The 24,564-nt window shown below is 60.3% G+C and overlaps 1 protein-coding gene and 1 pseudogene across 2 annotated transcripts; one reads left to right on the top strand and one right to left on the bottom strand.

The window, feature by feature from the left end:
• The first annotated feature begins 180 nt into the window (after positions 1-180).
• TBC1D24 (TBC1 domain family member 24) lies at positions 181-21,116 on the top strand. 2 transcript variants are annotated; one of them, XM_069487035.1, is made up of 10 exons: positions 181-218; positions 13,873-13,953; positions 14,668-15,747; positions 16,331-16,348; positions 16,799-16,957; positions 17,925-17,988; positions 18,341-18,436; positions 18,758-18,989; positions 19,320-19,490; positions 20,101-21,116. In XM_069487035.1, the coding sequence occupies exons 3-9, from the start codon at positions 14,783-14,785 to the stop codon at positions 19,472-19,474; spliced, it is 1,689 nt and encodes a 562-aa protein (XP_069343136.1). In that variant the 5' UTR covers positions 181-218; positions 13,873-13,953; positions 14,668-14,782; the 3' UTR covers positions 19,475-19,490; positions 20,101-21,116. The 2 variants fall into 2 exon arrangements, with proteins under 2 accessions (XP_069343136.1, XP_069343137.1); XM_069487036.1 differs by lacking the exon at positions 16,331-16,348.
• Positions 21,117-21,553: 437 nt separating this feature from the next.
• Positions 21,554-21,646, bottom strand: LOC138394960 (small nucleolar RNA U13; annotated as a pseudogene).
• Positions 21,647-24,564: the final 2,918 nt, after the last annotated feature.

The raw sequence follows: 24,564 nt of genomic DNA, 5'->3' as shown, positions 1-24,564 counted from the left end.
GGCCCTCCGCCGGGGGACCGGCACTCCAGGCGCATGCTCCCGCCGCAGCCGCCGTGGCGTCAGCGCGCATGCCCAGAGTCCTCCGGTCCGCGACCCGCGGGCGCTCGGGGTGGGCAGCGGGCGGCGCGCGCTCGGCGGGGGCGGGGCCGCGCGCGCGCGTGCGCAGAAGGCCGCCGCCGTCGCGCGGAGAGCGGAGGAGCCGGCGGCGCTGCGCGGAGGTGGGTGCGCGCGGGGGTGTGACGGGGTCGCGGGGCCTCAGGGCCCCGGCGCCGCTGTCACCGCGGCGAGGGACGTCGGGGAGCGGGCGTGGGGGCCGGGCTGCGGGGCCTCGTCAGAGGCGGGCGTGCGGGGGGCCACGCGCCGCTCAGGGGGCTCCGGAACCTGGCAGCGCCCGGCGGACCGGCCTGGGGCTGGGGCACGACGCAGGGGAGGGCGAAGTGGCTTCGGAAAGAGCTGTCTCTGTGTCATTGTCTCCTCGGGGTACTTTCCGTCTCTGCCGGGTAGGAAATCCTCTTCTGGACTCCGTCAAAATTGCAAGATTCTCTGATACGTTTTGCCCTCGAAGACCTGCAGCTCCTCCCAGCCCTCCACTTGCCCCAAGGTGACACACCTGTCCACCTTACCTAGGTGTCTACCCAGCTTCTGAACCCTGTCCAGCGGGTACCCTCCTGGCTGTTGTGCCAGGCTCTGTCCTGGGAAGTGGAAGCACAGCTGGGGGTAGAGCTGGCACCACCTGGGATGGCTGCACCTGGGCATGCTCCCCTCTGGGCAGGGGTGCTGGGGCCCTGGCCACAGGTTTTCTCTGGTGACAGTACAGACAGGCTGAGTAGCGAAACACATGTGCTGCAGGCCTGGGTTACTACTTGCTGTGCTGACATTAAAGGTCGAAGGCTGTTAAGAGCCACCTGGGTTGTATGCAGGTACAGGCTGACTGTTAGGTTAGTGGCTGTGGTGGTGACGCTGGGTTCGCTGTTTTTCCCCTGGCAGCTTATTCCTAGTAAAGAGGAGTCTGTTTGCTTTTCCAGGTCTAACAATCACCAGAAGGTGATTTTCCTTATTTTGCTGTATGGTTGCTCTAGAGTCAGCAAGTGACTCCTGGCAGTTTGCAGAAAGAACCATTCTGTTTGGGATGTGCTGCCATTTCCTTCACTTGAGGGCAAGGACTTCACCTTCACTTTCTATCCCCAGCACACAGTAGGCACCTGTAAATGTTGGTTCAGTTGCCGTGAGGACAAGCGAGCAGGTTCTTTTCATTTTAAGGAAACTGGCCCAGATAAGAAAAGACCAAGACATCCCTCCAAGATTTTACAGTTTCTGTGCCTAGCCAGTGGCATGACCCCTGCGTGCGCATCCTTTTATTCTGGGTTGATCCTCATCTAATCTCCTCAGCACTCAGATAAAGCCTGTGCGTGAAGTATCTGTTGGATAGCAAGTGCTCTGTTGAGATCACACCTGTCTTTCCCTGTGAGCAGGGCTAGAGCCACATTCTGCCCATCTTGGCTCCCCCATGGCCTGGCGTGGGGTGGGTCGGAGGTTTTCTCTGAATGGTTGTTGAAGTGGATCAAGGTGCTCTTGTTGGAACCATGGATGTGAACCAATGCAGTGGCTCTCAGCCGGGTTCAGGGTGACCTTCTGGGGACGCAGAAGTAACCTAGTAACCTAGGCAGGGTTTTCCTAGCAGGTACATTTTACCACCCTAGGTCTGCAAGTTCACCTGCAGGTGGGCCTTGTTAGCTCTCCCTGACCACATCTGCCAGGATGTCCAGGAGGTTTAAGTGACCTTGGGCACACAGTGTTGCTCTTAATTCTCTACAGATGGAGCCAACCTCGGAAGACCTATTTAAGTGTTTGCCTTTAGATGGTTTCTTGTTGAACTTACATAAGGACTGTGAAGCAGGTTGTAAAAAAGCACTTAATGCTGGCCCTGTTCAATGTTCTACCTATTTGAGCATAGCTTTTCTGTTATGACAACTCTGTACATGGAAGAAGTCCTTTTCAACTCAAAGCAGCAATTTCAGTGGCTGTTTCAAACATTGACTTTCTAATGGAGATAATATCACAGAAAGAAAACCTCAGGCTTTGACTGAGAATGAACTTGAATTCATTATTCAATGATTTTCTCTATCCTTTTAACATGCTTGTTTTTTTTGTTTTGTCTGAGACAGGGTCTCGCTCCGTTGCCCAGGCTGGAGTGCAGTGGCGTCATCACAGCTCACTGCAGCCTCCAACTCCTGGGCTCAAGCAATCCTCCGGCCTCAGCTTCCCAAGTAGCTGGGACTACAGGTGTGCACCACCACACCTAGCTAATTTTTCTGTTTTTTGTAGAAATGGAGTCTTGCTCTCGCTCAGGTTGGTCTCAAACTCCAGCCTCAAGCAGTCTTCACACCTTGGCCTCCCAAAGTGCTAGGATTACAGGCTTGAGCCACCACACCAGGCTTCAGCATGCGATTATTGAATTCACACCTCATGTGAGGAGGCACCGTGCCACGTGCTCTGTGGCCAGGACGTTGAGTAATGCTTGGTTTCTGCTCTTGAGCTTACAGTGCGGCGAGGAGACGGGGGAATGGACACGGTAGGCGCTCTGACGGAGGCAGGCGGAGGTTACAGTGGGTTCGGAGGCGTGGTGTCAGGCCAGATGTGGCAGGTGGTGGTCCTGAGAAGGACTTGAGCTTTGTGTTGAGGGTGGTTGGGAGCGCCAAGGCCGTGAGAGGGAAAGAGCCTTCTGGGCAAAGTGACAAGTGCATGAAGTAACAAGGACACGGCGTCCCCCCACCAGCTGCTGGGAGAACGGCAGTGGGCAGCCCTGGGAGGAGGGCTGAGCAGGGGGAGGAAGCGAGGGAGTTGGGCTGGCAGCAGACTGGGAAGGGCCTTGAGCGCCAGCCCAAGACTTTGACTTTCACCCTGAGTGGCAAGAAGCCGTTGAAGATCTTGGGTTTGTGAGTAATCAATCAGATTCATGTCTTCGGAGGATGAGTGGGCAGTGGAGGCCAGGGTGGGCTGGGGGAGGCCTGCACGAAGGCCGGGGTGCACCCAGAGACACACAAGCACGGAAGGAAGAGCAAGACTTGGAGACAAGTGTCTGCGGGATGGAAAGGGCCAGGGAGGAGGGAGGGAACACTCCGAGACTGGGTGGCTGGCAGCTGGCAGTGCCGGGCTCTGCAGGGCGTGCGTGGGAAGGGAGCAGGCTTGGGGAAAGGTCCTGACTTTCCCATGGAGATGCTGATCTGGCCGGGGGTGAGACGTCCAGGTGGTGGGTAGACCCAGGCTGGTCTGGAGCCAAGGAGAGCGTACCCGGCTGGAGAGCGTTTTGCAGGTGCTGTGTGGCGTCCCGGCTGGGGAGTGGATTGCATGGTCCCGAGAGAGTGTACAGAGTGAGAAAAAGAGTGCTGAACTCTGCAGGCGCCTAATAGTATGTTCTTAAGACAGTAAATAGGTAACAGAAGGCCAATGAGTGACCCATTGCTTTTTGGGGGATGGGGGCAGGGAGTGGGCTTTTAACCTCTATCGCAGGGATCCAGTGTGTCTCTTAGAGGGAAGGAATGTGAGCTGTTACAGGGGCACACTCGCACGGCTGCAGTGTCCTTCCGGCGGCCTTCCTGTTTCACCAGTCAGTTTGCCTTTTGGGGAACCTCCAGACGGGGGTCACTCACCTCAAAGGACCCCATTTATGTCCAGGCCGAGGGTCGGTCCTGTCAGAGCGTTCTCACTCTTAGAACTCTGGACAGAGCCTTCTCGAGCCCTGAGACCCAGCGTTGCTGCTCTCATATGTGCAGGCAGCGTGGCCTCCCCTGTGCAGGGGACCAAGGACACGCCACATGCGACTCTGAAACTGCATGTCTGCCGGATGTTACACAGTCTTAATTGGCTGGTGGGTGATTCTGTCACCAATGAAAGCCCTTCCACTGACTGTGGCCTTGGAAGTGGAGCTGGTCACCTGGGTCCCACCAAAAGCTCCCCTCACCTCTGTCCCTTCAGACTTTCCTTGAGTCACGTTGTCCTCGGTCCCTGCTTATCCTCCGTGATCCTTTCCCAGTGAGGGTCCTTCCAGGCTTCCTGTCTTGGCAAACTGCTGGGCCTTAGAAGGATCGAGGTGTGGACGTTAACTCTTCCGTCTTCCGGGGCTGTCCCCTCCCCGCACACAGGGGCACCATTGTTACCAGCAGCCCAGTGGGTCCCAGGCTGCCGCCTCAGGCCCTTTGGCTGCTTGGCACCCGTGAGTCTAGACTATAGAACTGTCTATTAATCTGAGCCATGGAAGACGCCCACGGGCCCGCACTCACTGAGCCAGACAGCCCTGAACGGGCTCTGCCGTCCCCGGCCCCGTCCTTTGCCCACGCTGTCTCTGCTGTGTCCTGGGGCGAAGGCCCCGCTGAGGCAGGTGCTGGCTCCAGGAAGCCTTCCCTGGCCCTCTGCCCTTGTGGGCCTGGGGCCCAGATGCCCCAAGGGCTCCTGTCAGGGGACCTGCACCTTGCACTGGCGTGGTTAGCACATGTCACCTGAGCTGGGGTGACTGAGGGCAGGGCAGGGCAGGGTCGGGCCTCCGTACCCCAGCCTCGGCATGCTGGCATCCGGGAAGCGTGTCCCGAATGCCTGTTAGAATGATTAAACCTGCATGACTTCGTCCTGGTTGGCTCTCTCGTTCGGTCTGAAGACACTCGTGGGGAACCTGCTATGCGCCGGGCCTTCCAAGGCGCACCTGTCACGGGCACCCGTCAGAACACACTTCCTCTGCTGCTTCTGTGCCCTGGCGGGTGTCTCTCCAGACCTGCTGTCGGGGAGACCCTTTGTGCTCAGAAAGTGCTGATCCTGGGCTGGCGGAGCCCATTCCAACTCCAGCCCTGCCTGTGGGCGGGCCAGACCTGCCGGGGGAAGGTGTGCTGCCCGAGACAGGGACGCAGGGACCATCTTGAGAGGCCAGCCAAGGATGGGACTCAGACTGCCCTGTAGGACCCCCTGCGGTGGCTCAGGAGCCACCGTAAACGTGCGTTTGAACTTGAACTTCCAGCGGAGCAGGCGGGCCAGCTGGCCCGTGGTGCTGTGACTCACACCTCATTGCTGGCCACACCTCTGTTGTACCTGGCACGTGCCGCCATTGTGTGTCAGCAGCAGAGAGCCCACTATCAGGTTCCCTGGCAGCCAGCTACCTGTAGTCACTGCGGAATGCCGGGCGCCATTAATATTTGAAAAATCCCTGTGCGCTGCTCCAGGGCTGAGGCCGAGCACACCTCACGGTCCTGGCACGCGAAGGTGCCGCCCGGAGGTCTCGTGCCTGGGACAAGCTGGCTGATGCTCCCTGTCGTCACGTGGCCTTCAAAATTAAATTTTCATCTCGGGCCCAAGTAGCTTGTGATTTTTTTGAGTGTCTACCTGTTTCCTTCTCCTGTTTCCCCTCCCCAGGGCACACTGGGTGTCGTGTGAGACACCTGGGTGCGGAAGTCACCCTGCAGTGGAAGAGCGGGACGCACAGGACGGCGTGCTGGGGTGAGGGCAGATTTGGACTGGAGGAGTTGAGCTCTGCCAGCTCGATTCTGCCTGGGGGCCGTGTGAGGGCCTGGGAGGGAGGGGCGACTGGACGGGAGGAGAAAGGGGACACAGGGACAGGTGTGACAGTCCCTCCGAATGTAACATAGGGACTGCATTGGCACGGTGTGGCCGGGACTCCTGAAGCTGCTGCTGGAGGGTGGGGCCAAGCAGGGATTCGAGTGGGGAGCAGCGCCCGCGAGGCCGGGCAGCAGCGCTGGGCGTTGGAGCCGGGCGGCACTGGAGTCAGCGGAGCACGAACGCTGTGGGACGTTCACGAGGCCCTGGGAAGCAGCTGGAGGGACTGGAGGGACGGGCCTGGAGCTCACAGCGGGATTCCAGGCTCAGAAGAGGGTGGGCTCCCGCAAAAACAGCCAGGAAGAGGTGAGGAGATGGCGCTTGGGGGGCGGGGTGGGGGAGGGTGGCAGGCGAGATAAGGGCCAAAAGGGGTCCGTTAGACTTGGCAGCCACTGGGAGGAGGCCAGAGCTGGCCGGCCTTGGCGCTCCGGTGCTGTGTTTGGGGCTTGCGTGTGGCACAGGAGGTGAGAGCCGGGGCCTGGGGGGCGGGAGTGCAGCGGAGTGGGGTGCTCCTGCCCGGCAGCCCCCTGCCTCTGGGGCAGTGGGTGGGAGGCTGCCGAGGCCTGCCAGGCCGCCAGCTGGTGCGAGGCTTGAGCTCGGGACCAGGACGGTGAGCAGGCAGCAGGATGTCCCCCACCCCCAGGCGCTCGTGCCTCGGGCTGGCTTCCTTGTACGGTTTTTCCATGTGGCTGAGACAGGAGGAGGGACGCGGGGGCTTGGTGTGACTCAGCAGGCTGAGCCGGCAAAGGGGTAAAGCCGGGAGGGGCTGGCAGACGGGAGGAGGGCCGTGAGGAGCCCTAGGACGGGGCTTACGAGGCGGTTTAGGAATATGTGACCTCTGCGTGGGGTGGTTTTCTGGGATGACCAGGAAAGAGGCAGAGATGCCCACTCGGCCCTCGAGTGGTGGCAGCACAGAGAGAGGCCGGTAACCAGAGAGGGGTCAGGGTGTCGGGGAGGGGACCGCACCCTGGGGAGGGCCTGCCTGCTGTCCGGCCGGGAGGGGGAAGGACACGTTTGGGGAGGGGATGACATGTGTTTGCCGTAGACAAGTGCCAGAGCAGAAGAGAAGGTGGGAGCTGGCGGGGGCGGGGGTTGCCAAAAGCAGAGCAGCAGGGTCAGGAGGCCTGGGGAGACCAGTGACTGGAGTCACCTTGGTTAGTGACACCGTTGCCACTGGTCATCCCGCCAGAATCGGGCTCTCACCTGTGCCGTGCAGGGCCCCTCCCACCTCCGGCACTGCACGGGGAGCCTGGGCAGGCCCCACCCTGCGTGCAGCGGACACCTGGCGGCCAGCCTGCCCCCCCTCGCCACCCACCTTGTCGCCCCCTGGCCGCACGGTTCCACTGCCTCTGCACCCGCCCTCCAGGCTGCCACCAGGCAGATCTTTCTGGAATGAAAGCCTGATCACGAGCCTTCACCCCAGTACCCTGGCGGCCCCCTTATCAGTGGGATGGGGTCGAGGCCCCTCCGTGGGGCAGAGGCCTCCCTCCCCGATTTAGAAACGCTCCCAGGAAGTAGCGGTTTGTAGACCCCGAACACAGCAAGTCTTAGATTTCTGTGTGGGGTCTGTGCTGGTCCCTCACCTGCAACGCCCACCTGCCCTCCGAGCCCCCGCTTGGTGGAATGGCCTCCAGGGAGGCCTTCCGCGCTGTGGCGCAGTCGCCCCGAGTTGCTTCTCTGCCTTACGGGTGTCTACAAATCAGCTCTGACTGTACCGAAAGGTGTTCTCTTTCCATATTTGCTGTACCTAGCTCAGTGCCAGGGACCTTGTATGGGCACTCAGAAGGTTCCAGAACGATATGCTTGGTGGACAGAGGAGGCCAGTCAAGGGTCAGGGCCCACCGTGCTGCCCTGTCGTTCCGGCGCTGAGGGGCCCTGGGGGTTGAGCATTCGCCCCTCGGGAGTTGCTTGTGTCGGCGGCTTCCCGCAGGTCTCAGAGGACGCGTTAGGGGTTTCCCTGGCCCTCCCCAGTGGGCGGGGGAGGATGGGCCCTCGTGAGGAAGCCAGACTGGACCTGGACCTGAGAGGAAGCTTCTTGCAACAGGAGGAGGGTGTCCGCACCTGTGGGTGAATGCTGGCAGCCACCCTCCCGTCCCTGCCCAGTGTGTTCCTCCCGCCGCCTCTTCCCTGGCTCTGGGCCACGGGTGCCTCCCGGACATCTCCCGCTCCCCGCCTGTCCCAGCACCTGTGCTACCTGACTCTCCACCCAGACGCCCTTCCAGGCTCTGTCCCGTGAGCCTGCCTGGCACGAGCCCTTAGCGCCCAGAGGTGCCTTCCCCCACCCTCCCCCACTGGCCAGCACCCTGGAGTGTCTCCGCCCCCCAGAGCATCTCTTTGTCAGGCAGCAAACGTGTGCGCCCCGGGGGCTGCAGTGGGGCTTGGTCCCATCACCTCTGTTGTCCTCTCTGGCCCAGCAGGTTGGTGCCAGGGGCTCCACCTTCCTGGGACCGATGGTCTGTTTCCTTTCTGTGCCGGGTTAGCAAGGCCGAGGGGCGCCGTTAGGGGAACCTGCCTGCGGAGTGCGCATCTCCCTGCCAGGCAGAAATCCTCAGGGACCAAAGTGCCGCCTCTTTGCGGTCCTGTCGTCCCCTGTCCTCAGGTGCCCAGGGCTCCCCACACGCTTGGGGCGCCCGGCCTTGCTCTGCATGCCTGATCCCACACCCAGACTGGAGAGGAGCTGAGCAAACAGCACCTGATGCCCGAGCCCTGCTCTGTGACAGTGACTAAGGCTCAGCTGGCAGAGCCCTGGGGCCTTGTGAGCCCTGCCGGGCCCAGGGGCTGCCCCTGTGGCCTGGGTGGGTGTGGTGGCCAGGCCGAGGCACCAGCTCTTCACGCTGGAGCCCTGGTGAGCACCGGCCTCTCGCAGTTTGTCCTTTGGTGGCATCTGGGTGTGTGTGCAGCCCCCCAACTCATGTGCCGTGGGCTCTCTTGGGACACGTGGGCCGTGAGGCCCCCTGGGCCCTGCCTCCAACCCCAGCGGTGCTGGCATTTGTTTGAGAAGCATCTGCGCTGAAACTGGCACTTAAAACTCCAAAATGAGCAGAGCGCGGTGGCTCGGGCCTGTAGCGCCAGCACTTTGGGAGGCTGAGGCTGGAGTTCAAGGCCGCAGGGAGCCGTGATCCTGCCACTGCACTTCAGCCTGGGCGACAGAAACTCCAAAATGGAGTTTCCCTGGGCTGCGATTCTCTGTTCATTGCTTGACCCTCAGCCAGAGTCCCGAGAGGCCTGGTCACTGTCCCCCCCATCAGGCCACGCTGTCGATAGGGTCCACCTCCTCGGCATGGCCTCATCCCGGCCCCCAGAGTCCCACCTGGACTCTCCTCCCGTCCTCCCCTAGCTCTTCCACCCCCTCCCCCTCCTCCTCCTCCATGGCCACCAGGGGGTTTCTAAATGCAGATCTGATACCACCTGCTCAGACCTCCCCCAGCTCCTGGGGGGAGCCCCTCCTTGCCCTTGCCCTCCCCTGCCTCTGTGCCTCTGGGCACGCACCGTCCCCCCCACCGCAGGCCCCCACCCCGTCTTTGTGGGTTTGGGGTGCAGGTGCCCTCTGCTGCATCCCACCTACTGCTCTCCTGCACTTGGGTGCTGGGGTGCAGCCTCCCTTTGGGCCTCTCCTGCTCTCCCCAGGGCCCAGCCTAGGACCTGGCACAGCTCCTCTGGGGAGAGGGAAGCCGAGGGCATGTGGCTCTGCCGGCCACTCCCCTTCCCGTTAACCGTTAACGGCCCCTCCCCGCCAGCCGCAGGCCCAGTGGGGGGTTAGGATATAATCACCTAAACCTGTGGTTCTGTTTTTGTCACATGAAAGAGAGTTTGTTTGCAAATCCAATTGTTTGGGAAAATCACATCCCCCACTTAAGAGGTGAGAAGTGCAGCAGGTCTCTGACTCATCAGGCCCGGCAGCAGTGTTTGGGGACAGCAGGGCATTGAGAAGCTTGCTGGGGAGGCAGCTGGGATGCCTGTGCCTCACCAGGCACCTGTGGGCTGGGGCTCAGGGGCGCTAGAGGGTGGCCATGAGTGCTCTGGAGTCCCCAGACTAGGGTCGGTCCTCCCTATGCTTGGGGACCCCGGGTGCCTCTCTGTGTCACGGTCCCCTCATCTCTAAAGTGGAGCCAACACCTGCACCGGCTGTGCTCGGGGTTGGTGAGAAGGTGTGTGTGGCCCCTGGGATGGGGTGAGGGGGTTGTCTGCTTCGGGGGGAGGCCCTGCTTGGTCCTGGGTGTCTCCTGCCACGGTGCAGGGGAGGCGGGTCCCCACGTGCCACCTTCTCCTCCCCCACCGCCTCCCAGCCAGACGGGCCCCTCATGGAGTGGGGAGCCATGGACTCCTCCCTCCCCACCCCTGGCCCCTTCCTGGGTGTTCGCTGGGGAGGACAGATTTGGGGGGCTATTTGAGCTCCCGTAAGACTGAGCACATGTGCTGCCGTGGGGAGTTCCTGGCTGAAGTGTCTCCCGTAGGAACTGTCATCCCCAGAGGAGGCCATCCCGGCTCCAAGCCTGGAGCTATTTAAGGGGTGTCTGAGCCCGTGGTCTCACCCCTGGCAGACCCAGGACCAAGTACTGTGGCCAGAGGGCACAGTGGTCCTGTGTGTCACTTGTAGCAAGATAACCTCCTGGGGAAATGGAAAATCACTCATTTCCACCTAAATGTTCTTTTGAGGACCATTTGCTTCCCATCTGCAGGTCCCTGAGTTGGTGAGGAAAAGGCCGCGTAGCTCACTGGAGGCAGCTCCCTGGGTGGGAAAGAAGCAGCCAGATCAGCGGTGGGGGGACGGTGAGGGGGTGTTCTGTGGGGTGCTGCCCACCCGGCCCCCACGGCTGCACCCCTCTGCAGGATGGAGCAGGCATCGGCCCGCGGGGTCTGTTACTGCCCAGACACTTGATGTCTCCCTAGTGCCAGGCCCCAGACCCTGGGGACATCTGAGCCACCCTGGCCTGCCAGCTGGGCCAGGTGCTTTCTATAAACAACCTCCATGGATCCTCGAAACAGAAAGATCAGTTGGATCACATCCCTTCCCTGCTTCCCACTGCACTCAGGAGAACATCCAACCTCTTCCGCACCACTGGGCCACCTGCCGCTCCAGCCTGTCTCTGCTGTTCCTGCCTCAGGGCCTTTGCACTTGCTCTTCCATTGTCCTGACTACTTCCTTCTCCTCACTTTGGCTCAAATGCCACCTCTTGGGTAAGATCTACCCTGAGGATCCTTTGTAAAGTAGCCGTCACCCTCCAGACCCAGCCAGCGCACTGTCTGGAACTCCAGCCACCTGAAATGGTCATTGTCTGTAATCCTTGTGGGCCTAACACAGTGTCTAGTGGAGTTTTTCCTGTTTTCCCAGAATTGCGGGCGAGGCCGAGAGACACAGTGCTTCCCCACCGCCCAAAGTCAGGGGGCTGCAGGTGGCTGGGCAGAGAGAGGGCCGCCTGGCAGGACCAGCCCTGCCCACCTCCACGCCCCTCCCTGCGGTGAACTCGAGGCTGTGGGGGGCTGTAGGTGAGTGCAGTGTTTGTGGCAGGAAACCGTTTCCTCCCTTGCTTCCGAGGCCCAGGGAAAGTGGCTTCCCGAGAAGCCGTCTCACAGCCGGGGCACTGGAGCAGGGGCTGCGGGCTGCCCTGGGCCGCGCGGCGGGCAGAGAGAGTGGGTTTCCTGGGATACACGCTCGTGGGGTGTCACCTGCACCCCTCCCCGGGAGTCCAGAGTGAGCGCGCAAGGCAGTCACAGGCGTTGCTTGGGGACTGCAACCCGCGAGGCGGTGGCTATTGCTCATCAGCTCTGCTGTGTGGACAGGGAGACTGCGCGTTTAGGGAGCGTGCGCGGCTCGGCCGAGGTCCAAGCAAACAAGTGGCAAAGCTGGACTTCATGGCCGGGCCCGTCTGGCTTCAGAGCTAGACCGTTTTCTGCATCAGCCCCTCGACCTCCCAGGCAGGGCGAGGACGCCGGCGCCTGCTCCAGGTGTGGCGCCTCTGTCAGCAGCTGGGGGACCGCGGGGCACAGGTGAAGCCCTGCTGGCTGCGTGGGAGCAGGTGTGGCCGCGGTGTGTAGCAGCAGCAGGTGGGCGACCGGGACAGGCACTTGCTCCAGCCTGTGGGTGTCCGAGCCTGTCGGGATCACTTTCCTCCCTCTCCTGCCTCCCCGGCCCAGTGACCGGTTTAAAGAAAGCCGAACTCCGTTGTGAACGTGTATAAAGGCAAGGAAAAGGTTTCGAAGGATATACAGCAAACTGGTAATGGTAATTATGTTTAGGTAGAGGGGGAGTAGGATTAGAGGGGATGATTTAAACAGAACTCTAAATCTTTACTATGTAATTTGGTACTATTTGGCTTTTTTGTGATTATGTATTCATATATCAGTTGTGTAATAAAAAAATTTTTTAACCTAAGGAAACCAACCCAGGCCTGGTTTTTGTAAATGCCCTATGGAGGTCATTGCAAACCTCGTTTGCCTGGCCCCAGAAACGGGGCTCTCTTTTTGGGCGGGGGCTTGGGGAAGAGGTGAGAACGCAGGGGGCACCTTCAGGCTCTTCGGCACGAGTCCTTTCCTCGGTGTCCCTCGGAATCCAGCACGTCCCTGGACGGCTTGCTGCAGCGTAAAACTCAGGGTCTGCTTCTCCCTGGAGGAACCTGGCAAGGTGCAGTCATCGCTTTTAGAGCGTCCAGTTTAATATTCAACCTGAGCCTGGGGCCGGCTGAGTGAAGGTTGGCGCTGTCCTGCCCAGCTCCCGTTCTGTTTATAAACATCTTTATTGCCCTGAGAAGCAGCCAGTGCTTTTCACTCAAACAGGATGGGTCAGGGGCTGCTGCAGAGGTCAGAGCGCCCAGCGCCGCGGGGCGGGAACCTGCGGCCTCGGGGCTGCTTAGGGCAGTCACTCGTGGAAGAGCGTGCGACGTGGCCTGGCCGTGGGGCATGAGGGCCGTGGGGCATGAGACCCGCGGGGCAGCCAGGCCAGGAGGGGACCCTCCCGCCCTCCCTCCCAGGACGGCGCCAACGGATCAACTGCCGCGACGGTTTCTTTTCTCCTGAGGAGGAAGGTGCCGGCCCTGGCGGGGGCCTCATCCTGCTGTGGGCATATTAAAGTCAATTTAATATGATTTTAATGTTTTCATCAGAAAACCTTGTTTTAATGAATGCTTTCTGTGGCGGAGCCCCTGTGGAAACTGTGTCCGGGGACGTATCCCTGGACTAAGTGAAAGCAGGGACTCAAGTCATCGTGCACCGTGTTGACAGCGGCGTCCTTGCCGATAGCCAGGGAAGGATATGACCCCGTGTCCGTCACAGACGACCGATAAGCCACGTGGTCTCCGTGTGACGGAATAGTATTCAGCCTTCAAAAGGAGGGCCATTCTGACCCTTGCTGTAATGCCGGTGAACCTCGAGGACATCATGCTAAGTGAAATAAGCCAGACCCAGAAGGACAGATACGTGCGATGCCACTTACACGAGGCACCTGTCGTGGTCACATGGTGGCTGTCTGGGGGGGGGGGGAGGTGAGGAGTTTCAGTTTGGGAAGGTGAAAAGGTTCAGGACTGGGTGGTGGTGATGGTTGCCCAGCAGCGTGAATACACTTAATGTCCCTGAACTATGCACTTAAAAATGGCTAGAACGGAGGTGGGTGGATCGTTTGAGCTCAGGAGTTCGAGACCAGCCTGAGTAAGAGCAAGACCCCCGTCTCTACTAAAAAAATATAGAAAGAAATTATCTGGACAACTGAAAATATGTATAGAAAAAATTAGCCGGGCATGGTGGTGCATGCCTGTAGTCCCAGCTACTCGGGAGGCTGAGGCAGGAGGATCGCTTGAGCCCAGGAGTTTGAGGTTGCTGTGAGCTCAGCTGACGCCACGGCACTCTAGCCCGGGCAACACAGTGAGACTCTGTCTCAAAAAAAAAAAAAAAAGGCTAAAACGGGTGACTCAGTGGGAGAGTGAGTCGAAAAAAAGGTAAAAGTCAAAAATGGCTAAAACTAACCCGGCTCAGTGGCTCACACCTATAATCCCAGCACGTGGGGAGCTCGAGGTGGGAGGATCACCTGAGGCCAGGAGTTCAAGGTTATAGGGCGCTGTGACACTAAGATGACGCCCCTGCACTGCAGCCTGGGTGACAGAATGTCTTTAAAAACAAAAGGCTAAAACAGTAAATCTGTGGCGCGTGTATTTCACCGCACACAAGAGAACGCAGCATCGAGGTGCTTTCTCACGGCAGCGTCTCACAGGTGCAGTTTCCACACTATAATTTTCTACTTTTCATTCAGTGTTTTAAAGTAGCGTTTGCATTTTCTGTTTTTAGAAATAGATGCAGGGGAAGCCAGAACTCACTGAAGTAGGCCTCTGTGACCTCTCTGGACACCGCGCCATCCCAGGCGGAAAGGTCAGTGTGACGTGTGGGGGCAGGACAGCAGCCTTTGGCGACAGCGGCCGCCCGTCCTCCCGTGGGTCTCAGAAAGCACATCTTACCCGTTTCTTTAACGTCTGCCCGAACCCAGCGGCCGCCCGTCGTGGAGACCAAGCCCCCGGTACTCGTGGCTCATTTGGACCCAGCGATGTCTCATTTTGAAGCTGTGACACCCTCCATTTGTTCCTCACCTCTCCCTCTTGCCCGCGCCCGTTCCCCACCAGCGACTGCTCTGGCGTGACCTGCCTGAAATGTAGCTTCCAGGCTCGCAGTTTGACAAAGTTCGGAGCTGGCTTCGGAATCCCAGCCCGGCACGTGGACGGGGGCGTGTGCGTTTTCCTTACAGCCTCAGAACTGGCCGGCCCCTTCTCAGAAGCCCCCCGGCCGCAGGGTGGTTGGGGGCCTAGCGTGACCCCCCTGTCCCCAGCACAGAGTTGTTTTCGGCAGAGTCAGGCTCCGAAGCCCTTCTGGGAGCTCTGGCCTCTCGTGAGTCACAACTGTGTGACCCACGCCGGTAACGTCACGAGCTCGGTGAAGGGACGCTAACTCGAGTTCGTGACGACTTCTCAGAACAGTCACTTGTCGTAGCTGGTACCTTTCTAATACTCATAGAAAGAATAAAGCAAACAACGTTTTGTACACTGTGAACCTTTAAACACACGACCTGAAAATGTGTTTTTACTCCTACAGAGCGTGAGATGGCGCACGGGTTAGCGGGAGGCCCTCGGAGAGGGGGCTGGAGGATTTAGCGCCTCTCCGTTCCCCGCCTGGCGGCCCGGGGCCTCCCCCGGGCACAGCGGGCACCATGGACTCCCTGGGGTACAACTGCTTTGTGGACAGGGACAAGATGGACGCTGCCATCCCGGACCTGGGGCCCAAGGAGCTGAGCTGCCTGGAGCTGCAGGAGCTGAAGCAGCTGGCGCGCCAGGGCTACTGGGCTCGCAGCCACGCCCTGCGGGGCAAGGTGTACCAGCGCCTGATCCGCGATATCCCCTGCCGCACGGTCACGCCGGACGCCAGCGTCTACAGTGACATCGTGGGCAAGATCGTGGGCAAGCACAGCACCAGCAGCCTGCCCCTGCCCGAGTTCGTGGACAACACGCAGGTGCCCAGCTACTGCCTGAACGCGCGCGGCGAGGGGGCCGTGCGCAAGATCCTCCTGTGCATCGCTAACCAGTTCCCCGACGTGTCCTTCTGCCCCGCACTGCCGGCCGTGGTGGCCCTGCTGCTGCACTACAGCATCGACGAGGCCGAGTGCTTCGAGAAGGCCTGCCGCATCCTGGCCTGCAACGACCCCGGCCGCAAGCTGATCGACCAGAGCTTCCTGGCCTTCGAGTCCTCCTGCATGACGTTCGGGGACCTGGTGAACAAGTACTGCCAGGCGGCCCACAAGCTGATGGTGGCCGTGTCGGAGGACGTCCTGCAGGTCTACGCGGACTGGCAGCGCTGGCTGTTCGGGGAGCTGCCCCTCAGCCACTTCGCCCGCGTCTTCGACGTCTTCCTGGTGGAGGGGTACAAGGTGCTGTACCGCGTCGCCCTGGCGATTCTCAAGTTCTTCCACAAGGTGAGAGCGGGGCAGCCGCTCGCGTCCGACAGCGTGAAGCAGGACATCCGCGAGTTCGTGAAGGACATCGCCAAGACCGTGTCCCCCGAGAAGCTGCTGGAGAAAGCGTTCGCCATCCGCCTGTTCTCGCGCAAGGAGATCCAGCTGCTGCAGATGGCCAACGAGAAGGCCCTGAAGCAGAAGGGCATCACCGTCAAGCAGAAGAGGTAGGAGCCGCGGCTGCCGGGTGGGGCGGGGGGGTGGGGGTGAGCAGAAGGGGTAGGAGCCGCCGGCCCGGGGAGGGGGCGGGGGTGAGCAGACTGCTGGCCTCGGGTCGCCGCCCGTTGCCCACCCATCGTGAGTGGGCTCAAGGACCCTGGAAGACAGGAAGGGGCCTCCTGGTCCTGTCCTAGAGGTCGGGCCGAGGCTGAGATGGGAGCTGGATGCCGAGCGTGGGGTTAGGAGGCCTGCGGGGCCGGGCCCTCCTCCCCCACCCCTGTGGTCATCGCAGAGCAGCCCCTGCTCTGCCCTGCAGCTCTGGGCTGTGTGGCCAGTCGTCCCGTGGCTGCTGGATGTGGCCTCCCTGCCCTGAGCACAGGCCCTGGGGAGCAGGGCAGGGAAGGGACATGGTGTCCCAAGACGGCTCAGCAGCTGACACTGTGACCGTGCCACGGCGTGGCCTGTTGGCACAGAGTCCTCTTTCTCCTGGGCCAAAGGAAGGTGCGTCTGGGGACGGGGGCTCACCACTAACCTCTCCTTGTCTGTTTTATTTTTCTTCTCCGTGTCCGTTGCTTCCTCCTGTTTTTTCAGTGTCTCACTTTCTAAAAGGTAGGTCTGAAAGCGCGTCTCCACGCCGGCTCTGTCTCTCTGCCGCCGGCTCTGCGCCGGCCGCTGGCTGTTTCCCAGGCCTGGCTGGCTCTCGCAGCCCAGCTTTCCCGGCCCCTCTGTCTGTCTGCGTGCCTCTTTGTGCTGTCTGCCGCTGCTTGGCTGGCCCTGAAGCCCTGTCTTGCTAGAGCAGTCACTCTGTCCTGATTTCTTAGAGAAAAGGTGCTTTTGTCCCAACCCGGGCTGGGCCTTCTTCCCTCTCTGTAGCGGGCGGGAGGCCCCTGGGAGCGGTCCTTCCTGTCCAGCCCGGAACCAGGCTCCCAACCTGGCCCAGGAGGTGAGAAGCTCCCTCCAGGCTTAGTTCCAAACAGAGGCTCTGGGGGCCAGCTCGGGGCTGGGGCGTGGTCGGGGCCCTGGTCTCCCTGGACTCTGACCCCTGTCCGCTCTCCCCAGGCAGTTTGTGCACTTGGCCGTCCACGCGGAGAACTTCCACTCGGAGATCGTCAGCGTGAAGGAGATGAGAGACATCTGGTCCTGGGTCCCCGAGCGCTTCGCCCTCTGCCAGCCCCTCCTACTGTTCTCGTCGCTGCAGCATGGGTACAGCCTGACACGGTAAGGCGGGGCGGGGCGCGGAGGGCGGGGGCGAGCTGTGGAGCTGCCCCCTCGAGTCCTGCCTGTGCCGGCTGGACACGTGGTGAGGCCCTGCCTCTCCCTGTGGTGCCTGAGAGTCGGGGGCCCCTTTTCTGGGCATCTGTCGTTCCCAGGCCACCCAGACCTTGAGGGTCCCTGCCAGGCACCCCACAGCTCAGGGCCCCGTGTAGCCCCGTGGAGACACGAGGCGGGACTCCCACGTCAGGAGCTCACAGAACTGTGGGGAGAGGAGCACGTGGGCGACAGGCCCTGGCTTCACCCGCTGCCCCTGCGCCCCCACGTGGTTTCCGGCGGGGCGTCCCGGGCACACTGCCCTCCAAGGCGGCTCTGCTGGGCGCGTCCAGTGCTCGGCACAGCTCCCCTTAAGCCTCGGGTGGCAGGTGGCTTTGGCAGCTCTGGCCTGGGCCCCAGGTGACCTGGCAGAGGTGATGCAGACAGCGCTGGCCCAGCCACCAGGTAGCACCGTCCATAGCACCATGAGTGTTTTGGCGCTGCTGAAGCCACACTACCCGGCCGCACCAGGGACGCCAGCCAAGCCCTGGGCGCCTCCCCAGGCTTCCCGGTGCCGCCAGCTCCCCACGTGACAGGCTCCCGAGGGCACACCGAGCCTCCTGCAGTGGGACCTGTTCCTCTGGTTCTTGCTTCCCCGCAGCACCTGGCCTTCAGCTCTGCCCGCGGGGCCATCTGCCACGAAGCTTCTCCCAGTGACAGACAGGGCCAGGATGGCCAAGAAGGGCCTGGTGGGAAGAGGCCAGGGCGGGGGTGTTGTCAGGTCCTCGGCCACCACGCCTGGTCCCCAGAGAGAGGGGAGCGCAGTTCCCAGGCCTGTCCACCCCCAGACAGCCGGGTCGAGGGTCTGTGCGAGCTGGTCGGAGGCGCGGGGGGAGGGCGTGCAGGCAGCCGCTGGCACGTGTGCTCTCTGGCCCAGGTTCTACTTCCAGTGCGAAGGACACGAGCCCACCCTCCTGCTCATCAAGACCACACAGAAGGAGGTGAGGAGGGACCAGAGGAGCAGGGTGCTCTGGGGGGCCGTGTCTCCCCGGGCTGATGTCAAAGTCAGAGCCGGGATGTCGCCAGCACACGGGGCTCGGGCCATGCTTGAGGCCACCGAGGGGAATGAGGATAGGCCAGAAGCGACCACCCACCACCCTCAATGCCAGCCCCAAGCCCTGGCGGGAAAGGGGGTGCACCCACCCCAAACTCTGCCTTTCCCGTGCCGCTGCTGCCCCAAGTGGTGGTGGAGCCTGCCCCACAGCACAGCTCCCAGCTGGGCCCCTCGGCAGACCCACGCAAGGCGACCCCCGGGGCTGGCAGGGGCGGCCTCACCCGGCCCTTCCTCCCCAGGTGTGTGGAGCTTACCTGTCAACAGACTGGAGTGAGAGACAGAAGTTTGGCGGCAAGCTGGGCTTCTTTGGGACCGGAGAATGCTTTGTGTTTAGGGTGAGTGGGGCCAAGCGCAGCCCCCGTGCAGGCCCAGCAGCCACAGTCCCCCGGGGAGCTCGGGGTCGAGCTGGCCGCCCCAGTCCCGGACCTGCCTTGCTTTTGTCACGGTGGGCACCCTGCAGGACAAGCTCCTTGTTGCTTCTGGGTTTTGGTTCTCAGACCATGTGCTCCATGACGGGGCTTTACCTGCCTGCGCACGACCTCCCAGGGCCCTGGCTCACCCCCCAGCTGCCGTGGGGGCTAAAGACCCTCGGGAAGAAAACGGGCCGTGGCTCCTGGGGGCCGGGCACCAGTCCCTCATGTGCCCTTCCGCCCCAGCTGCAGCCGGAGGTGCAGCGCTACGAGTGGGTGGTCATCCGGCACCCGGAGCTGACTAAGCCGACGTCCCTCGTGTCCTCAGAGACCACTGCCGCCCCCGCCGCACTCGGCCACTCCGTCTCCTCAGACCCCGCTGACCGCCTCTCGCCGTTCCTGGCCACCCGGCACTTCAACCTGCCCTCCAAGACCGAGTCCATGTTCATGGCGGGGGGCAGCGACTGCCTCATCATCGGTGGGCCCCCCGCTCGGGCCCTGCCTGCCCTGGGGAGGGCACAGGGAGGATGGCGGCTGAAGCCCCCCGCCCAGCCCCTCTGACCAGGATGGCAGCTGCCTCACCGGAGCCCCCGTCCCCTGGTTGTGAGGAGTGGGCCAGGCACAAGGAGCGGGAGACATGGGCTGGGAAGCGGGGTCCAGCCACCCAGGGGCTTTGGAGGGTCGAAGGTCAGCCTGTGGTCTTGGAGAGGCCTCTGCAGGTGGCGGAGCCTGGGCCAGTGCCGATGGCCCGGAGGGGGCTGCCCGGCCGTTGGGTGGAGGGGCGGCCGCTGACGTGAGCATCCCACAGGCGGAGGTGGTGGCCAGGCGCTTTACATCGACGGGGACCTGAACCGGGGCCGCACGGGCCACTGTGACACCTTCAACAACCAGCCTCTCTGCTCTGAGAACTTCCTCATTGCTGCCATCGAGGCCTGGGGCTTCCAGGACCCTGACATCCAGTGACAGGCCTGCGCCAACGGTGACTGAGCCCCCGCCGTGGGGGGCAGAGGCTGGGCCCCTCCCCAGGGAGCTGAGCGTGAACAGACCCGCGTGGGGGGCAGGGTTGGGGCCGGGCCTGGCACGGCTGGACTGGCTCCTGGGGCCCACCTGCATCCGGGGCTGGTGCCCGCCAGCCCCAGCACCTGCCTGGAGGCATCTTCCTCCCCTCCCAGTGCCCTGGCTCTCCTGGGGGGGGGATGTCCTGAGCTCGAGGCCTTGGGTGGGGGCTCCCTGTCATCACTCACCGTGGAGGCTTCGCGCCTGGGGGGTCCGGAAATGCAGAAGGAGCCTGCCGCCAAGAGTGGGGCCACGGGGCCCCCTGCTGGTGCCGCGTGGCGTTGCTCCCCTCCCAAGTGTGGGTCCCGGGAAGAGACAGGCGCCGGGGCTGCTCCCTGGCAAGATCCCCGCCCACCCCAGCCCCGGGAGCGTCTGCCTGGCCTCTGGCCCTGCTCCCCGGCCCCTCCCCAGCCTCCCCAACCGTGACCTCTCGCAGCTCCCCAGGGCTGCATCTTGCCGCTGATGGGGACTCTACCCCCTCCCCCGGGGGGCCGGCGGGATGGGGCTGACCTCATGTCCTTGTGTTTCTGCAGGGCCCGAAGCTCTTGCTGGCCTCGCCGCGGGTTCACGCCTGGAGAGGTGGCCCTGGGAGGGGCCCTCTGTGAACGACCCACACCAGCCTGATACACCCCCAACGGTCTGCGCAGAGAAGCCAGGACCCACTGGGGCTTCCCAGCCTCCTCCTCTCCAGCCCAACGGCTTCGCTGAGCCCCTGCGGCCTCTGTGGCTGCCCCGTTTCACCTCTGTCACTGCAGTGACCGGGGCCCGGCTCCTGTCCACACCCCTCGGTGTGGCCAGCTCTCAGCCCACTGCCCCTCCTCTTCAGCTGGCCCTGCGCCCTCCCCGGGGCCCCGTGTGGTGCACATTCTCCCTCTGCCCCTGTCGTGGCGCTGTGGCTGGCCATAGGCCAGAACTTTCCATTTGTCTCTCCCTTACAGCCCCGGGGGCTGGGCCCCTGCCCTGCCTGAGCCCTGCCCCGGCCACGGTGCACAGGAGGTGCCGGGGAGGACATGCCACCCGGCACTGCAGGGAGCAGCCCCACCCCATGACCTCCCCTCCTGCCTTGTGACCTCCTTCAGCTGGTCTTGGAGGCACCACGGAGGGGAGAGGGGACACGCAGAGGCCCAGGGGCTGTGCCAGTGCCATGGAGGCCCGGGTCACGGGTGCAGATGCCGGGGGTCCTGCCCCGCCCTGTCCCCAGCACCATTCGGGGAGCCTGTGCCCATCTCCGCACATTTGCTTGCTCTTCCTCTGTGTGGGGGTCATCCTCCTCTGCCCATCTGTTTGTGTCACCTCTGAACGGGGCCACAGTGGTTCAGAAGGAAGGACCAGAACCCCGTGTGGCTTTGGGCAAGCTGGTAAGCCTGTCTGGAACTCAGTTTGCCCAACTGTGAAGTGGGTGTGTCATTCTGCCCTGCTGTCCCCAAGGGGAGAGGGCTGGGAGGGGGTGTCCCCGCTCACCCCCACTGACCGAGACAGCCCTCCCCACCCCTCCTCCACGCCCCACAGCCCTGGTCTGTGCCGCCAACTTAGGTGTTCATTAAACACAGTCTTGTAGTGTTGACTCCAGGGGTCCAAGTCTGTTCTCTTCAGCCAGAGGGGGCCCCAGGGGCTTCCCCAGGGCCTGCAGCCAAATGGGGTCAGGGGGCTGCACCTGCAGTGTTCGTCCTCGTCCTCGCTTTGTCACCGGGACACTGCAGCCTTCCCCAAACGCAGCCTAACTGTGGGGCCCCGCCGCAGACTTCCTGGGCTGGGGGTTGGTTTTCTGGTGAGAAAGTCTGGCAGGTTCTGTGTGGCCGCCCTGGAGGGCCAGCCCAGGAGAGTTGAGGCCACTTTGTCACAATTTCGACATCATGAGCCAGGCTCTGTGCGTGTGTGTGAGATACTTAGTTTCTCTAAATTTAATATCTTCTAACTTTTCTGCTAACCTAGAAAGTATGTATGATTATTGTCTCTATTTTTTATTATTCTTTTTTTTTTTTTTACCGTCAGATGGATAATGTAGCAAGGTTTGAGGGAGGCTCATCTCACGCATGCGCATGAAAACCCAGTCATCACGCCTGTGAACTACAAAAGGATCTCTCTTTTTTTTTAATCATTGTCCTTTGCCGGGGTGGTGGCTCACGCCTGTAATCCTAGCACTCTGAGAGGCCGAGGCGGGAGGATTGTTTGAGCTCAGGAGTTCGAGACCAGCCTGAGCAAGAGCGAGATCCTGTCTCTACTAAAAATAGAAAGACAGTATATGGACTAAATATATATACACAAAAAATTAGACAGGAATGGTGGCACATGCCTGTAGTCCCAGCTACTCGGGAGGCTGAGGCAACAGGATTGCTTGAGCCCAGGAGTTTGAGGTTGCTGTGAGCTAGGCTGATGCCACGGCACTCTAGCCCAGGCAACAGAGTGACACTCTTGTCTTAAGAAACCAATAAACATTGTCCTTGCTATTATCTGATACTAGGTATTCCCAAACAGAACATAGTTTATTTTGTTAATGTTCTCTATTATTTCTTCTTGATTATTTATTAGTTTTTGATGTTAAAAATTAGACAAAATTTGGCTGGGCGAGGTGGCTCACACCTGCAATCCTAGCACTCTGGGAGGCTGAGGCGGGTAGATCATTTGAGCTCAGGAGTTCGAGACCAGCCTGAGCAAGAGTGAGACCCCGTCTCTATTAAAAAAAAAAAAATAGAAATTAGCTGGACAACTAAAAAAAATATATATAAAAAATTAGCCGGGCATGGTGGTGCATGCCTGTAATCCCAGCTACTTGGGAGGCTGAGGCCCAGAAGGCCTTTGCAGTCTCCTTAAGTATTTTATGTTTAATAATTTAGTTTTCGTACCTTTTTATTTTGAAGTTTTCGATTTGAGGAGGACTTGCAGAGGTGGCAGGGTGTCCACGCGCCCTCACCCAACTTCCCCCAACGTCAATGTCAAAACAAAGACATTAACGTGGACGCCATGCCGTTAACTAAACCACAGATCCCGTGTAGATGGCCTGGTTTTTCCCACCTCCAGGAATAGCCTTAATGTTTATAGAGATTTACTTTCTCACATTTTTACAAAGTACAGAATGTCATCAAACAAGATTAACACTGGCCCAAAAAATTTTTTTGCCGTTAATTAGGCAACGTAGCCACTGTCTCAAATGTGGATTCACTTGGCTTCTCGATGGTTCTCTTCCTCAGCCTAAGTGTCTTGTGTGCGTGGAAAAATTACCACGTGAAACAGGCGTGCCAGGCAATCCTCACAGCCACTTCACGCTACATCTATGTTATGCAGAAAAGTGTATGGACTTTGTAAAATAATCTGGTATAGTTTTCTTAATGATCTTCATCATGTTAGTGTCAGATTGTGCTCTAGAAGTAGTGACCACGTCATGTGATTCATTGCTGAAAACAAAACGCCTCACACGTTTGCAGAGTCACTCATTTTACGGAACTGTGTGGGATTTGTCACCCTCCTTGGGACCACGGAAGCAGAGTCAGTGGACGCAGGGTCACGTAGACACGTGACACAGAGACAACACTAAGGAAACCTTCCGCCACGGAGTGCTGGGTCCACCGAGTCACCTGGCGGCTCACCGAGGGTCACAAGTTAAAGCTGTTTTATCCGGCGAGGTGCTCCTGGCCCGAGGAGGCCTCCCCTCGTCCTGCCAGGCCGTGGCCGTGGGCAAGCTGACGCCGTCCTCGCCGCCCGGCTCCCGTTTCTCTCCCTGCGTGTCCGAGGACACGTTCAGTCCAAAGCCTATGAACGAAAGATTGATGGGAAAAAAAGAGTGGCAGGAATAATTTTACCTTTTAGTTCTTGTGAAGGCTGGTTAGTGGGTTCGGACAACGGTTTTCTGGACTGACACTTTGGAGCATCCAAACGAATGTAATAAAAAATAGACGACTGCACAGCGAACAAATGATTTGCAGCCAAATCCAGCTTCCAAAGAGTGGAAATGAGTGATTAGTGATGCGTGTGTGGTTGGTGTTAATGTGAATCCTACATAGAAGTGAGAACTCGCAGAACGTCACTGTGAGACACTCGACGTGAAAAAGCTTGGCAGGGTGGGACACTCAGGTGCCTGTTGCCAGGACGCCGGAGGAGCAGCCGCAGCAGCCGATGCGGAATGCGCTGCCCCCGTCGCATAGAATCGAAGAGACGGTTCTGCTGGTGGAGGCTGCCCGCGAGCACTTTCTCTGCGCTGGGGAGACAGGTACGGACCGTGCTCCTTTGCTGCCGTCGGCCACTGCAGCTCACAGGATTCCCTGGTTTGCTTATTTCCTTCCATTCAGGGTGCCCGTCCCACAGGCACTCAGCTAATGTTCGGGGAATGGACAGGAGCTGCCACCAGGAGTCATTGTCAAAAGTCAGAAATCCCATGGATGAGAAAAGAACCCACCACGGCAGTGCGCAGCCGTGGTCCCAGCTGCCCAGGAAGCCGAGGCGGGAGGATGGCTTGAGCCCAGGAGTTTGAGGTTATAGTGAGCTCTCATCGTGCCACTGCCCTCCAGCCTGGGCAACATAGTGAGACCCTGTCTCTTAAAAAATTATATGGTCTCTTTCATTTGCAAAACCCAATATCAAAAAGCAAACTCACGTCTCTCATTCAGAATGAGAATATTTTATTTGGAAGTTTACGTAAGTCAATATTGATGTGCTTTCTAATATCTTATATTCTAATTGTGTATCTATATAATATAAAGAAAAATGGAACACGTTTGTTCTTTTTTTGAGACAGAGTCTCACTCTGTCACCCTGGCTAGAGTGCAGTCGCGTCATCACAGCTCACAGCAACCTCAAACTCCTGGGCTCAAATGATCCTCCTGCCTCAGCCTCCCGAGTAGCTGGGACTACAGGCGCTGGCCATCCTACTGGCTAATTTTTTCTATTTTTGGTAGAGATGAGGCTCACTCTTGCTCAGGCTGGTCTCAAACTCCTGACCTCAAGTGATCCTCCCACCTCGGCCTCCCAGAGTGCTGGGATTACAGGCGTGAGCCACCACGCCC

This window comes from Eulemur rufifrons, chromosome 14 (genome assembly GCF_041146395.1).
Source record: "Eulemur rufifrons isolate Redbay chromosome 14, OSU_ERuf_1, whole genome shotgun sequence".
In the NCBI taxonomy this organism is placed as follows: domain Eukaryota; kingdom Metazoa; phylum Chordata; class Mammalia; order Primates; family Lemuridae; genus Eulemur; species Eulemur rufifrons.
The sequence above is the reverse complement of the archived record's forward strand: the minus strand, read 5'-3'. Positions and strand labels throughout refer to the sequence as shown.